The sequence below is a fragment of the Nuphar pumila genome, chromosome 15 (assembly GCF_984573655.1).
Source record: "Nuphar pumila chromosome 15, dmNupPumi1.hap1.1, whole genome shotgun sequence".
NCBI classification, from domain to species: Eukaryota; Viridiplantae; Streptophyta; class Magnoliopsida; order Nymphaeales; family Nymphaeaceae; genus Nuphar; species Nuphar pumila.
In genome coordinates, this window is record NC_143263.1 from 31,773,053 (window position 1) to 31,790,485 (window position 17,433).

Here is a 17,433-nt window from a genome sequence, read left to right on the forward strand (position 1 = left end):
TCATTTTCGCACATGTTTTATGAAATTCGTATGCTTATGACAAGTGCATGTATTCATTGCATGCTTTCACTCATGATTTCATTTAATGCATACCTTCACGTTAAACATGTGGATACTTGTGCCCATATACGTATGCAACATAATTCACGGTTCAATATTTGTACATGCTCACAAGGTACTCATGTATCACATTGAAATTGAAGGTTGATCACCCAACATTGATCAATCATAAATATGCAACATCACTTTGCAAATAGCCGAAACATTCACTCGGTGAAATCTGGAAATATGATGAGTTGCTCACATGTATATATATTTGAATAGGGTTTACACCCAGCCGACCTTGGTCGGCTGGGTCTGGCCTGCTGCCACACCCACCCCAATCGCTGGGGTTCAACCCAATTCAGCTGAACCCAAACAAAACATGTTCTTGGTGAAATGATGGGAGAAAGACTACATCCATGATGAGGACGATTAGAAGTGTTGGTTCACAACTCATCATATGTCAATGGGAAAAAGTGATGTTAAGTAGGGCTAGTTCACATGCTATATTCAATAGCATGTTATTCTTAATGCATAAAAAGCAGTGTTATTAAAAACGTGCCTCAAGGCGCAAAAAGCGTGCCTCGCCTCAAGGCGAGGGGCTTTAAGCCTTGAGGCGCACGTACAAAGCGCAAAAGCCCCGAAGCGTGTGCCTCATACACCTTGAGGCGAGGCGCGCCTCATGCTGAGGCGTACACGCCTTAAGTTTTCATGGTCAAATGAGGGTCAAAGCCCTCATTTGACCATAAAATAGGGTTTCGGCTTCACGCATGCTCTCCCTCTTCTCTCCCACTTGCTTTCCTTCTCCTCTCCCACTCGCTCTCCCTCTCTTCACGCTCCTCCTTCTCCCACTCGCTCTCCCTCTCTTCACGCTCCTCCTTCACGCACACTCTCCCTCTCCTCTCCCACTCGCTCTCCCTCTCTTCACGCTCTTCCTCGGCAATAGTGTTCGCCTTCCACGACGCCCTCGGCAATTTCAACTCCGGTGATTACTACGGCTGCCATGACGCCCTCGAAGCGATCTGGAATGATGCGGAGGAACCCATCAGAACCATCGTGCACGGAATTCTTCAGTGCGCCGTTGGATTCCACCATCTATTCAACCAGGTTTTTCTCTTTCTTTACTATTTGGAATTTTCAGTTTGTGATGATGCGCTTAATTCCTTATTTTCATAAAAAAAACGTTTGGATTTTCATTTTGTGACATTATTGGTATTGACATCGTTATCTGGTAATTTTAGTCATTACTTACTGATTCTTGTTGTCTTTGTTGTTTATTTGGATACTTGACTTAGAATCCACCTTTGAACTACATTTTTAAATTCTCCGGATTCCGGAATCTGGTATGTCCGAGAGTTGAGATATCCATTCGTGCGAGAATTGGAAAGGCATGGGATTTGGGCATTTTGTGGAATGACCTGGGTATCAGAGTCCAGTTTTTAAACTAAACCGAACAGATATCTCAGAGTTGGTACTTGGTACTGAGTTCCGATTCTGAAAAACAGAATTTCAGGAATCTGCCCAGTTGTTTCATTTGTTTGGTTAGAACAAGAACGCCATTGATTTATAAAGGTTGGGTTACAATACTTGCTTGAGGAAGTTCGATGTAATACCTTGATCCGTTCTCATCCTCCTTCAGCGTGTAACTGGTATCACTCAGTAAGAATAGCGTGTAACCGTTCTCATCCTCCTTCAATGACACGATCATAGTTTTTTTAAGTTAATTTTTTTTTGAGGCTTATGCTTTACGCCTCGCCTCAGATTTTGGTGGAGCGCCTGGCTACACCTCAACGCTTTTCACAACCCTGATAAAAAGAAATGGCTTGATAATAAATGGGTAAGTAAGAAATAGAAGGGAATGTGTTTTCACCGGTCACCAAGCAAAATTTAATAAGGGCTAAAGTAGACATGCCTCCGACTCAAGTCAGTGGTCGGATTTCTTAGGAATGATCAGATTCTCTAGACCACCAAGCATACAAGGTACATGCTCAATCAACAATAGAGAAGTGAGACTGTGGATGTGACTATCAATATCAATGGTGTCAAAATAGAAGAATGACCTGAAACTTTGTCAATTCCTGAAACGAGTCACAACTATTCACTCATTACTAGAAAAGCAATACATTTTAACCTATTCTAGAAGAAAAACTTTATATATGGTACCTGAAGTCTCTTAGTAAGAAACATAAAATTTTAAACTAGAGGAACAAAAAATTTAAAACAGTAAGAAATATTGTGTTTTGAGTTTAACTTAAATTCAGACAAGAACAAGACCGTTTATGCATACGATAATGAAGACTACGCAGAACAGGAAATCACAATTTGCTCGCTGGTCTAATGGGCGGTAAAAAAAAATATAGGTAAGTGAGCGGAGTTCAGAACACGCACTCACGTATGTCAGTCCAGCCACTCTGCTGGACTGAACCTAGCAGGACCCGGCCTGCCCCAGTCCAGCCAAGTGGCTGGACTGGGCCTGCCAGGGCCCAGTAACTGCCCTAGGACTGTCAAGCCAGTCCCAGCTTGACAGCCGATGCATAGGCTCCCAACCCGGGCCTGTGTGGGGAGTTTTTTTTTTTTTTTTTGAAAGTTGGCCCACTGAGCTGGGTTCTGCAAACCTGACCATACATGTCATAAATAGGCCTGACAGGCGCTGTACCACCACGGCCAGGTCTGGCCCTTCTAACCAACCGAGCAAGGCTCGGCTGGTCTGCTGGCCAATGACCAGCATGCACAGAAATTTATCTTGACAAAGTGAATAAAAATCCAAAACCAATCCATGGAAGATGATTCACAAATCCTCTTTCATATATTTTAGAGTATACATATAGATCTACTATTTTCTCATGGGTTTCCATCCAAATCATGCATGAAAATCCATGAATATTCAGTTTCTCATTTGCTTTCAAGAGAGGAGACCTGTACCTTTGCAAAAATCGAAGGAAAATTGGGGTTGAGGTGCAAAAATGTAGGTACCTTCTTCTCTCACTCTTCTTCTTCCTCCTTCCTCTCCCCTTTTCCTCTCTTTCTTCTTCTCTTTCCCTTTCTTTCTTCTCTCTCTCTCCTCTTTCCCTCTTTCTTTCTTTCCCTTCTTCTCTATCTTTTTTTTCTTTTATAGAGTGAGGGAGAGGGGGTGACGTTCACTCCTTCTCCGACCCTTTTAGAAAGGGTTGGAGAGTCTCCAATAGGGGAAACTCCCCCCTAGTTTCCTAATTTTTTGAAACTCTAAAAAAAGTTGACTTTTCTTTTCTTAAAACTCCCAACCCTTCTAAAACTCTCTCTTAACCTCTCTAGGTAAGAACAGAGACTCTTTTAGAGAGTCTCACTCAGCCCAAAAATAAAAATTCGGAATTGATATTATTTAATTAATTATTAATTATTAATTAATTAAAAATATCTAAAAACTTTCAAAAATAACCAAATTAACCCTAAAGGCTTCTTAACCTTAATAAATTCCAAATTAAGGCTTTATGTTGAATTTAAAGCTGAAAAAATGTTGGGCTTGGATTTGGATCCGGATCCAGATCCAAACTCATACCCAAAATGAAAATTGGAGCAAGACCTGGATCAAATCCAGATTTAATTAGGACCTAAATAGGACCCAAATCCATAAAAATTTGGATCCTAGGCCTTGGATCCAATCCGATCCAACTTCGGATCCATTTCGACAAACTGCTCAATTTTCAAAAAAACGTGATTTTCGGGCAAACCGGGACTCGAATTCAGAAAAGTAAAATATCGTTGGGCTCAAAATTTTGAGACGAGTCCAACAATATATTACACGAATAGCAAATTGCGAATTTTGCCCGAAAATAACTTGAATTTTGCTCGAATTTCACTTGAATTTAAAGGTCGAAGTTAAAACTTTTTACCACGTTTCGCTTGGCTCGCCTGGAACTTGACGATGAGACCTGGGTCAAGCCCAGACTCAAAGACATCAGTCTAAAAATCAAGCCTCAAACGATTTTTCTCTCAGACTTAGCCAAATTTTCGAAAATCTCCAAATTTAACGAAGTGTGAAAATACTCGATATTACAGGGTGAACCTCTAAAGTGACACCCTTGTAGAGGGCATCATCATGATTCTTTGATTGGAGGACCTCCTTTCCAAAATAGAGGAAGAGGTGCAGTTAGGCCAGTCAGTGTTGAGGTTGATATCACACAATAGATATACACCTTGATCAATGTTTTCATGATAGGGGACATCATGATACAAAGAGGATAGTTACACATGATGGTTCCCCACAAGTTGTTGATCTGAAGTTTAGATTTTTGCCATGTGGTCCTGAAGAGTGGATTAACATGCAAAGGCATAGGTGGACTGATAAGGGATTGAACAGGTGAAGATTAGGCATGCTCTAATTCATGGAAGAACATCCTTTTGGAGGAAACAATTGTCACTGAAAGCTCAATTATGTTGGAAGAGAGGTACTAGTTGCCCTTTATAGAAGGAAGGTGACTTGTGATCATTCTTTCTATGGAAACTTAACTGGAGATGCAAACCATGAAGGGTATGGATGGGAATTTTCTTAATGAAGCACCAACATTGGTTCATAATTGTTGGATAGCTGTTCTGCTATGCACCTAAAGTCTTCACTGTTTACCTCTTCTGAGGGCAAAGTCGTCCCTGTGGCCTCAAGAGTGCAGGGAGGACGTTACCAATTTTTGCAGCCTCTTGAGCTTCCTAATAGAGGTAAATAGTGGAAACCCTAGCCTTGATTACTGGCCTTTTCCCTTGTGTTCTCTGTTTCTCTCCTTTTCTCTGAAGTCCTTTTTCTAATTGGCTATGGGAACTATTCAACAAATTGATCGCTTCACTTCTAAAATGCTTCATAATTGGGCCAGAAAGTGCATTATAGGTGGACCTGAGTGTAAATCTTGGGGTAGTTTCTCCATGATTGCGCCACAACATAAAGGAATATCGGGTTAGATGGATGAGTTTTGTTTTGCAGCACAGTGAAATCTATTTAGATAAGGAAATGCCATTTGAAAGCCTCATGTGTGGCTTTGAAACCAGTGGATGCCAAAATGCAAGGCAGATGCCAGATCTCTGACTATCAACAGGCAATCAATCAGTGCCCATGGGCTAGTGGGTTTTAGTGAGAGAGGCCTTTTTGTATGGCTTATGCATGCCTCTTGCTGATAAGGGGGTAGGTTGACGCGGCATACTTGTCTATTTTATTATTCTTTTGTTTGATTGGATTGCATTTACTGTATTACCTTGCATGTATCAGACTGCCTCATTGAGCAATTACAGAAATTACTGCTTTCCTTCAGGTTCCTTGTTTTAGCGTCAATGTCAGATAGGGTTCCTCGTACAATGTGATATCTTACAAATATGGGTTGGCTCTGTTTGAGTAGGCCACAAAAAATCTCAGTTATTTAGCAGAAATGAAGTCCATTTGCATATCTGTGTTCGGCTCAGATTCATCTGATTGGATCTTATAAGAATCTTGACTAGGACTCAGACCCATGGTTGCCAGTTGAGGAAGCGGGAGCGGGAAGCGATACGGGAAGCGGGAGCGGGAAGCGAGGCACTTTCAAAATTTTAGGAAGCGGGGAAGCGTGGGACCACTTAGGAGCGATTCGGGAAGTGTCTCGGAAGCGACCTAGGAAGCGTCTCGGAAGCGACATAGGAAGCGTCTCGGAAGCGAGGGGGAAGCGAAAAAAATAAAAATAAAAAATAAAAAATACAAAAAAATCGAAAAAAAACAGGGGAAGCGAGGGGGAAGCGTGGGGGAAGCGAGGGGGAAGCGCGCTTCCCATTAAAGGGAAACGCGTCCCCCATTAAAGGGAAGCGCGCTTCCCAAAAAAGGGGGACGCGCTTCCCAAAAAAGGGGGACGCTTCCCCCCCACGCTTCGGAAGCGCGACGTTCCGCGCTTCCGAAGCGCGCTTCGGGGAAGCGCGCTTCCGAAGCGCGCTTCGGGGAAGCGCGCTTCCCCTTTTAGCTAGGCGCTTCCGGTAACCCTGCTCAGACCAGTCTCTTAGTTGGAGCTAAGTCAGACATGGTTCAGGCTTCAAACCCAACACAGTTTATTCATCTATTTATTCTATTTTAAAAACCTTATTCCATTTTCAAAAAATGTAAAAACTTTATATCATCTTTTTTACCAGATTTTGTATATAATACTGTAATTAGACCTGGATTTGAGTCCATATTTCTGGACTCTCTGAGCTTGATCCATACCTGGACCAGTTAGAATATATATATATATATATATATATATATATATATATATATATATATATATATATATATATATATATATATCCAACAGGGGTATTTTGGTCTCTTGACCAATGTAATAAGTACAGCCCATTAGGAGCTAATATGTCTTATTTTTATTTTGTATTTTTGGTCCTTTTGTATGTTGTCAAGGGCTTTATTGTCCTTGACAATATAGCTGTTGGGGGCTCCCCAACGGCTAGAATTCTAGCCGTTGGGAGCTCCCAACAGCCATATTGGGAGCTCCTCACTCCACTTGTGGTGCATAAATATAGGACCTTGGGTCCCTTATATGTCATGCATTTTGTATGCACTTTTTTTTATCTCGTGTTAAGCCCTTTGTGGCTGTGTATTTTGCCCATAAGTGGCTTTTGTGATTGTGCATCTTGTAGCCCTTTAGTGGCATTGTTATACACGTCTTGTTTCATTACATGGTATCAGAGTCATCGCAAAGTTGATCTTGGTGAAGCTTGTTCGTGTGGACGAGAGATTGTGGATCATGTGATCATGGATTCAAAGTATCCAAAAGGACTCAGCTTCCATTATCTTCATTTCCTTATCTATCTATCTATATATCTTTTTCTTCTTGAATCTACGGAGGATGAACTTGAAGTGATTGTTATCATGCCCGTGAGACTCAATGACACAAACTATGTGATGTGGCATTCATAATGAGGCATACAATTTGGAAAAAAGGTCTATGGGGCTTGGTCGACGGATCCGAGAAAGAACCAAAATTTGTGCTTACCAAGAGTGAAAATGACAAAAAAGTAGCACTTCAAGGAGAAGAAATGAACAATGCTATCGCCGACTATGAAAAGAGATGAAAAGAGTAGAAGATGGGTCATTCCAAAATCATGGGTTGGCTTATTAATAGTGTTGAAATTAAAAAGTGCTTTAGTTTAGCAAAATTTGAATTTGCAAATGATGCTTGAAAATATTTTCAAGATATGTAGGGATGTAACTTCTAAAAGAAAGTAAGGACTATGACCCAAGGAGACATGAGCATAACAGAATATTACAATGCTTTCTCTCTCTCTCCTTTTGGATGAATTAGCTCTCTTAGAGCCTAAGTGACATTGTTGACTTGATATAGAGCTCCATAAAAAACAAATCAACACCAAGCATTTTTATACTTTTGTAAATGCACTTGGACCCGAATGTGAAGGGACTAAATCAACCCTTCTTCATAGAGGGGGTGTTCCTTCCATATTTGAAAAACTAGAAGAACGAACTATGAAAGAAAATAGATTGAAGAAACCGTCCTCTAACATGGATGAAGAATCGATGTCTGCTATGTCAATGCTCGATAATTACACGAGCTTACAAGCCTCCTCACTTTGAAAGAAGATCAAATGACTATGAGAGAAATGACTATGAATACAAGAAGAGTGGTAAGATAATATGCTACTTTTGCAATGAGTCAGGCCATATCAAGCCATTTTGCCCAAAGAGAAGAAGAGAAGATCAAAGAGATGAAAAGAAAGTAGCCTCTATGGGGGCCAACTAGTGAGAAGTGTGGTGTAGATTAAGGCTCAAAAAATGTGTCACTTACTCAACTCATGGAAGTTCTTCAACCACTATTCAAAGCTCAAGCTTCTTCTCTTTCTGTTGCAACCGTCTCAACATGTGTAGATCCCGATAAGAGTTCTTGTATTCTTGATTCTGGTGTTTCTTTCCATGTGATTCATAATGAATCCATACTATTTGAATGCCATTGTTCCCCAAATGATTCTTATGTTTCAACCACCGATGGAACATCTTTGAAAATCAAAAGTTTTGGTACTTTGGAAAACTCCTAAAATTAACCAAAATTTTTATGTTTTAAAAATTATAGTACCCAAACTAAAATTAAATCTCCTATTTGTTTCTCAAATAACTGGCCATGGATGTAAGGTTACATTTTCATCTAACGATTGCTTGGTATAAGAACTCCAATCCAAGAAGTCGATTGGGCGGGGCCATAGAAGAGGGAATCTCTATTACATGGACAATCCAATCAAGTTTTTTGTAATATCGTTGAAAAGAAAGATATTGAAAATTGACATAGGAGATTAGGACATCCAAGTATGTCAAAAATGTATTTATTCCCTTGAAAATTGTAACAAAAGGAATTTGATTTGTGAAGATTGTATTCTTGGAAAAATGAAATCTCTACCTTTTGGACCTAGCCATTTTATATCTAAAGAACCATTTGAGTTAATACATTCAGATATAGGGACCGACATCAATTGTGTCTAAAGGAGAAGTTTCTTACTATGTTACATTTGTGGACGATTATAGTAGGCACACATGGATTTATTTTCTTAAACTCAAATATGAAGTATTTGATTGCATCCAAAAATTTTATAGTTATGTCAAAAATCAATTTAAGGCCTCTATTAAATTTTTTAGATCCGATTCCGGAAGAGAATTTCTATCAAATGATTTTAAAAATTACCTTGATCAATAAGGGATTACTTATCAAAGATATTGTCCTTACACCCCATAACAAAATGGGTTAGCCGAAAGAAAGCATCGACGCATTATTCAAACTATTAGGACTCTTAATGTTTATTCTTAAAAGGTTTTGGGTCGAAGTTGCTCTTACAATGGTCTATTTGATTAATAGAATGCCTTTTACTGTTCTTGAAAATATTTCTCTTATTGAAAAATTATTTAAAATCACTCCCGATTATAAAAGATTAAAAATCATTGATTGTAAATGTTTTGTTCTTTCTAACAAATATGATAAGCTTCCCACTAAAGTCATTTCTTGTGTTTTATTAGGCTATGCCGAAAACCAAAAAGGATTTAGGTGTTATGATATTGAAAATGACAAACTTTATGTTTCAAGAAATGTAACTTTTCTTGAAAAAAAATGGTTTTGGAAAAAGTGAGTCTAAGAAACCATGTGATTACTCTTTTTTGTTCAATTTAATGAATGCTAATGTTGTTAAAAATGATATTGCTGATGATTATGTGAATGAAAGTAATGATATTTATTATATGCATGATAGTGACAATGAAGACACTCATGATGCTTATGAAAGTGATATTCCTATTGTTGAACCTCACAATGAAACTCAAATTTATTTTCATTGTGCTCAAGACCATCCACCATGTGCATTAGAGAGGTATTCCCAAAGCCAAGACATAGGTCAATCTAGTGTTAGAAGCAAGGTTGTAAGGTATCGTATCATTACCCGTATCGGTCAATCCTAAATTAAGATTGTAAATTATTATAAAATTTTAATATTTTTTTCAAAAACTCAAGAAAAATCAAAATTTTAAAAAATTGTAAAAAAATCATATCACATGAAACAATGATGAATTACACAAAATACAACCATAAAATTACATATGAAGCATGCATGTCTCTATGAGTTGCATAAGGCTTCATCAAACATCAACTATCTCACCAGAACAATGCAAAATATTAAATATCTTGCAATTAAGAACATGTCACAAGACTCATACTTTCATATTACATAAAAAAAATATTATGCCAATAGTTGTATTCGATTTTCAATCGGTTTTCACTCATTACTTGAGTACCCCATTGCCATGCTTGATCATCTTATGCCATATTTGTTGGAGTGTGGAACATGATTGATATAAATCTTTAGTTGGCGAGAAGTTGTAGGGGGGGGGGGCAAGCGCCCCCGAGATATTTTTTTGGAGAGTAGCTTTATAATTTTACTCATAATAAAGATTTTTTACCTTAACCTATTTTCTTGTGTGAAAAAATAGTGGAAATGCACTTTTTTTAACTTTAATCCACTTCTTTGGGTGAAAAAATGATGGAAATACACTTCTAATGGCTTATAGACAAATGTAGAAGTCAACCCTCAAAAGGTATTTAAAACCCAAAATGAAAAAAGTAACTTTCGACCCTTTTAAAGTGCGCCAAAGGTTTATCGTATGATACACCTTTTATCCTACAATATGACACAATACAAGGGTGTATCATATGATACACTCGATACGGGTACGATACACACATCACGATACAAGTGGGTATCATATCACAAAACTCAAAAGTAACGATATGTATCGTATCGTACGATACAATATGATACTTACGACATTGGTTAGAAGATCTACAAGAATATCCCAAGCACCTAGTAGGTTCATATCCTATGAGTCATTTGAACCCAATTATAGAATTTGTCTTATGGTCATTCACTCTTATGTCAAACCATTCTCTTATAGTGAGACCAAAATTCATCATGAGTGAATTAAGGCCATGAATAATAAATTAAAAGCTTTAGAAAAGGCTAAAACTTGGGAGATTCAATTCTTACTTATAGGAAAGAAAACCAAAGAGTGTAGATGGGTATACAAAATCAAAACAAAAGGTGATGGAATACTAGAAAAATATAAAGCTAGCCTAGCTAAATGATTTAGTCAACAATATGTAATAGATTAGGAGGAAACCTTTGCCCCAGTAGCAAGGATGACCACAATTTGAACACTCATCACTATAACATCTATTAGAAAATAGCCTATCTTTCATATGGATGTTAAAAATGTATTTCTTAATGGAACCCTTAATAAAGAAGTCTATATGTAACTACCTCTTAGGTTAGGTTTGACACATTGAAAAGTTCTTTGTTTGCGAAAGGTGTTGTATGATATAAAACAAGCTCCTAAGGCTTGGTATGATCGTTTTAGTAATGCGATGGTTCAACTAGGATTTAGATCTTGTTATACTGATACTGCACTATTTGTTAAGTCTTCTGATGCATGTATGATATTTTACTTCTCTATGTGGACGATACAATCATCACATGAGTTGATAAGCAGGGAGTTAGTTATATCAAGGATGTTCTACAAAACAACTTTGATATGATAAATTTTGGTTTTCTTTGATATTTTCTTGGAATTGAAGTTGCTTATTCACCCTGTGGGTATTTTTTTCTGAGACCAAGTATGCAACCGAGATAATTGAAAGGTCAGGTCTTATGAAAAGAAAATTGACACACCAAAGGTTATAAATGCAAAAATGAAAAAAGATGATGGAGAACCTCTAAAAGAGCCAACTCCATATCGCCAAATGATTGACGGCCTTACTTACCTTTCAATTTACTCATCCTGACATTGCTCATGCTATTCATACTACTAGTCAGTTCTAGCATTCCTCCACTACAGTACATATGAGTGTTGTAATGAGGATAGTTAGATATGTTAAAAATACTATTAATCATGGTTTATTTTTATCATCTTTATCCCCATTAAATGTTATTGCATATTCTGACCCTGATTGGAGAGGATATGTAAATGATCGTCGCCCAACTAACAAATTTTGTATTTTTGTAGGTGATTTTTTGATATCTTGAAGATGCAAAAAACAACAAAAGTTTTTTTCTATCTTATGCAGAAGCTGAATATTGTCTCATGACCACGACTTCTGAATTGTTGTGGTTTTGACAGTTACTAGAAGACTTGGGAGTTTACGTAACCGAACCCTAAAGATTATGTTGTGATAACAAGAGCGATCACAAACATCTTACATTTCATGAGCGAACAGATCCCAATGAAATGGATTGCCATTATATTCGTGAAAAATTCCTAAAGAAGACCATCACTTATGTACCATTTGATTACTTGACATATTTCTTCACTAAAGTGCTGTCCTCTCCCAGATTTCATTTTTTCTTGGCAAACTCTCGTTTGTGATTCCGTGAGTTTGAGGGGGTTATATATATATATATATATATATATATATATATATATATATATATATATATATATATATATATATATATATATATATATATAACATGTTTACCCAACAGGGGTATTTTGGTCTTTTGACCAATGTAATAAGTACAGTCCATTAGGGGCTAATCTGTCTTTTATTTTTGTTTTGTATTTTTGGTCTTTTTGTATATTGTCAAGGTCTTTATTGTCCTTGACAATATAGCTATTGTGGGCTCCCCAACAGCTAGAATTCTAGCCGTTGGGAGCTCCCAACAGCCATATTGGGAGATCCTCACTCCACTTGCTGTGTATCTTATATGTTGTGTGCATTCAAGCTCAATAAAGTTCATATTTTTTATCTCATGCTAAGCCCTTAGTGGCTGTGTATTTTTCTCATAAGTGGCTTTTGTGATTGTGCATCATGAAGCCCTTTAGTGGCATTGTTTTTGTGCACATCTTGTTTCATTACATGACCTACTGCATATCTGATCAACCATGACCCATTTTCACTGCTAAATAGAGTGCAATCTTGATTGTCCTCAAATACTATCTAAATTTTCTTTTTCCATTGCAGGCAGTATTCCCCTCCATTCTTGATTAGTTTTTCCAGTCGCCCTGTGCATAAAATCATGCATTTCATTCGTTTTAAATCCATCTGCTTACTGTTTTAGTTTCATTCATGTGCGCCATCATGACTGATTACTTTGTCTTTCTGGTGCAATTGCCATGCATTCTTCATCAGTACTAGTTTCTATTAAGTTCTTTTTCATATTTTCTACCAGGCGTCCGCATTTTTTAATGGGTATCTCCACTCACTCTTGGACTATGGTTTCACTCAGTATGCATGGGCAACTAGTGCTTCATTATCTGCTTGCATGAAACCAGTTGCTTTGTTTGCTTCAAGTCTTATCTATTCAATATGCTACTTTTCCTTAGATATGCATGTGCGTCCTGTTTGTTTATCTGCATGTGTGCTTTTTGGTTGTTTTTTGCATGTGCGTGTGTGTGTGCATGTGTGTGCATTCATGCGAATTATTGAGTTTTCTGACCAAATAAGTACTTTCAAAGTTAAAATTCAAAAATTCAATTTTTTTGCTTGAGAAACAAAATTCATGGTGCCTGAATATATTCCTTCTATCACTTGACCATATGATGTTTTTCTGCTTTTCTTTGGTTGTAGAGATAAAGTTGTTGATTTCCACTGGAATGCTTCTGATCCATGGACAATTGTGAGTGTATCCGATGATGGGGAAAGTACCGGTGGAGGAGGAACACTACAGGTATTCTCTTCCTGTGTGCTAATAAGTTCTTTTCATCAACTTGCATGAGGCATGAGCTTTGTTTGATAGGACACTGGTTTGCAAGTTATGACTTGAGGACCTACTAACTATGGTGTAGTGTAACATAGTCATTCTTTTTTTAGCGTGCATATAGGTTTTGGTTATTGTAGGGTCATATTTTTATTCAGTTATTCTTTGGTTTCTATTTGTGTTCTTATTAGCTGAGTTTTTCTCATTAAGGCGGTTACCTAACATTTGAATCTTGGTCTTTCTTTGAATGGCCACAATTTATTCAATCTCCAGGAATTCTTACTACTTGGGGATGTAACTGACCATATTTGGTCATTCTTGGACTTTAGTGTGTTTGTCATGAAACCATTCTGCTACCCAACATTTGCATTAGAGTTTTTTCAATGTTCAAAAGTTCTTCCATTAAGAAATTGATTTGTGCTTAGCCCATTAATGAGTGGCCTTGTGATTGTGTTCTCTCTCCTTTGATTTCATTACATTGCCAACCTGAAAGGTCGGCAGTCTTCACAAGGAACATATTTAAGGCATTTCTTTTGGCATGACTCATTTTTGGTGAGTTTCTTACCATTTGCCTTCGTATGTAACTTCAAACTTATTTTCTGTCCTTAAGGACAGTTGCTAGGGTAGTTGAAATGATTAACATTATTAATACAGAAGGTTTTGTTATTAGTATCATAACCAGTCGAACTTAAGATAACATTTATTCTTTGGAGAAAATACATGTACAACAGGATGGTAAAAACTCTTCTAAAAAAATAATTAAAAAAATGCAAACTATTGAGGAGACTATAAAAACATTCTTCTCCACTATTTCAAATAGACAGATCTTGAACAGAATTAAGATTTTTTTTATCCTTTTTAATGTCTTTGGATAATGGTTTACCAAAAACTTGAAGTAGCTTTAGATAATGTTTCTTCAAATCTTCTCATTAGCCTAAGTTATGTAAACTAGTATAAGAAGCTTATGAAATATCCTTTCTAGAGCACATTAAAATAAGCAGAATTTATGAGATAAGAAGGAAATATTAAAATTGGATGGAAACCAACATGATTAATTGTTAGGAACTTTTATTTTCTATAGTAGCTTCTGGAAAAAGGAGTGTGGCTCTCTTTTACTGAAATCTAGAGATGTGGCTATATCTTAAGTATCCTTAGTCCTTCTGTGCTTAAAACTTCCCTTGCAAATTTTCTGCATCTTACAATTTTAGATACAAACAGTTCAAATTTTCTGCAAAATAAAATAGAATAAAATTTAAAAATTTGTAATGCAATTATTAGCAATGATGAATGAACAAGATAATTTGGTGAAACTTATATTATATATCATTCTCTTTAAAGGAAGAGACTACACTATTAAAGATTAGTGTGATTATGCAAAATGAAGCCAACTCAAGCAAAACTATTCTTTCTTAATATAGAACTTATAAAATAACTAAAAGATTTGGCTTCTGTGAAAAGAAAAAAGATGTCATATTAGTTGGCATCGAGCGCTGAAGCTGTCTATAAGATTCTTAAAATAAATAATGGGAGTGGCAGTTTATACCACCTTTTCACATACAGATGTGAAAGACATGCACACAAATAAAAAAGAGGTAAAAAACCTCATCCAAGGGTCACACATGAACTCCGCCTCCTCCATTATGAAATTGTAATCCAATTAAGAGCAACTATGATCGTATTATTTTTCTGGCACCTAGTTAGTGTAATGAAACAGAACAAAAGCAAATAAATGTCACTTATGGACTTACAAGAACACAACCAACCAAGAAGAACACTTGATTGATCAAGCCACACTACCCACACAACGGTCAAAATAATGTTTCTTGTATTGCATGAATTGCTTTTAAGGCATTAGAAAATACAAGGGCTTGAAGCCCTATTTATAATCACAGTACCTTTTACATTAACAAAAAGAAATAAAAAAGGAACATAAAAATAAACAGTCAGCCCTAATGGGCTGATGCCTATTACAATATAAAACGACCAGAATACCCTTTGATGGGTATTTCGGTTATATAAAAAAGGAACATTATAGGCTTATCTTAACAGTTAGCACCAAGTACTGAAATCCCTCTCCTACTGTATGCAATGAAATTTCCTTGAATTAAAAAATCCAAACCCTCATGGTCTTATTTGTGCTTGAACGTGTATTAAACCACAACATCCATATATCATCAGTATGGAAACTACCTAAAAGTTTTCTAATAGAATTGACCTAATCTGCATTAGAAAAAGAATTTATCATCGATAACTTTTAACTGAATCATAAGTTGAACATCACCAGCATATGATGAAACATACTGTGACTCTTTTCAATAGTATTTACGCGAACTTTGGGGGCTGTTTGCAATTGAATTTGGACCATATCTGAATGCGTGGATACCCAGAACATCAATTGAAACATAGTAAAACATCCAATATTTGTATGCTTCTGAATGAAATCTGATGTGTCTTCTCAAAATTATACAAACCTAGCTGTTAGTATGTGAATATCAAATGTGGTATAATTCAAGATTCATCTTTAACAATCGCATGAAACATGCATATACATCATTTAATTGATTTATTGGAAAATTCTTAAAGGAACCTTGAAGAATACAGGTTGATTTGACCTGTATTGCAAGTTAATTATTTTAAAGGTTAATATGATAACCTATGTCACATAGGTTCCGGTGCCGGTGCCGGTGCCGGTGCCGGTGCCGGTGCCGGTGTGGGTGTGGGTGTGGGTGCGGGTGCGGGTATGGGTATGGGTATGGGTACGGGTGCGGATGCGGCACTTTAAAAAAAACTTGGGTGTGGGGGTGCAGGGAGGATATATATATATATATATATATTAATAGTTTTAAGTTAACACTATGTGTATTTGTGTGCATTTATGTATTTATATATATAATATAGATAAAAATGAACTTGATTGGGATTAACTGATTCTACTTTTGGATAGAAATGGACCTCAGTCTATGTCACACGGACATGGGTGCACCTTCGGACACGGCCCAGACTCGGTCAACGCCGAGTCAGACTCGGTCAACGAGTCGAGGTCGAGTCCGTCCTTGTTTTGGACTAGGTCAATGTTGACTGAGTCCAAAAATATCCATTTTTAGGGAAAAAAACAAAAAAAATGATCTTTATATATATATATAGCATGAGTCTCAAACATAAGCCCCAGAAAAAAAATTTCTGGCGGGCGCTGCCCCCCTACGCCCCCGCCCGCTGACAGCGCAGCGGGGCCCGCGCCGGGGGGAGCTCCCGAACCCCCCTTTCTGCAAGGGCAAAAGTACAATTTGCAAAGTTTGTAAAAACATTCATGCTGATGCCAAACTTTAGAGGACAATATCCACATATATGCACACTATATATATATATATATAGCCGAGTCCCCGTGTCCAAAATTTTTAAAATTGCTCCGCACCCGTGTCGCACCCGCACCCGCACCCATGTGACATAGAACTCAGTGTGGTTGACTTCACCTAACACAAAAGAAGTTGTGTCCAAGTATTGCACCCGCCTGGGTGCGGGTGCGACACGGGTGTGGTGCCCTGTTAGAAGAGTCCGTGTGACATAGATGATAAGTTGATAACCTTTAGCCAACGGTTCCTTTCCTTGGTTTATTTATTTTATTGTATTCATTGGAAGTATGTTGCTGGTTCTCATAGAACAACCTAAGCAAAATTCATCCTTTTTAATTATTATAACCAATGATAATTGGCTTCTGAAGCATATCTCTTACACGTGGAATCATACATCCCATTATCCAGATATAACCTCTGTGATCTCGGCTTCTTCATACCTGAAGATACCATCAATGGGGTGCACAAATCTCCATCTCCCTTGTCAATAAATTGACCACATTCTTTCTATACACCTTAAGCTGATGCATCTTTTGAATCTCTTTCAACAATTATACCAATTCCAAAACATGTAAGATTAAAGAAGTCCAAATATTAGAATTATACTGACATAAAACCAGACATCTTTTTCAAAATTGTTATGAAGCAATGAACTTTTTTATGCCGCGCCAACCCTCTTAGAGATTTTAATATATGCATAGAAACTGAACGTGCCATAACCAAGATTCATCTTTGTTAGACGTTGAAATATGAATGGGAATTTCTTGTGTTGTTTTAACCAAACTTTGTATTTTGGCTTGAAAGTACCTTGTGGATCTTTTTG

General features: G+C 37.1%; 1 protein-coding gene across 2 annotated transcripts in view; it reads left to right on the forward strand.

The window, feature by feature from the left end:
* Nucleotides 1-17,433, forward strand: part of LOC149815021 (WD-40 repeat-containing protein MSI4-like) — a 67,246-nt gene that overhangs the window by 48,496 nt on the left and 1,317 nt on the right. For both annotated transcript variants that reach the window (XM_089990333.1, XM_089990332.1), the window contains exon 14: nt 13,131-13,230. In XM_089990333.1, the coding sequence (XP_089846459.1) occupies nt 13,131-13,230 (100 nt within the window). The remainder of the gene's footprint in view (nt 1-13,130; nt 13,231-17,433) is intronic.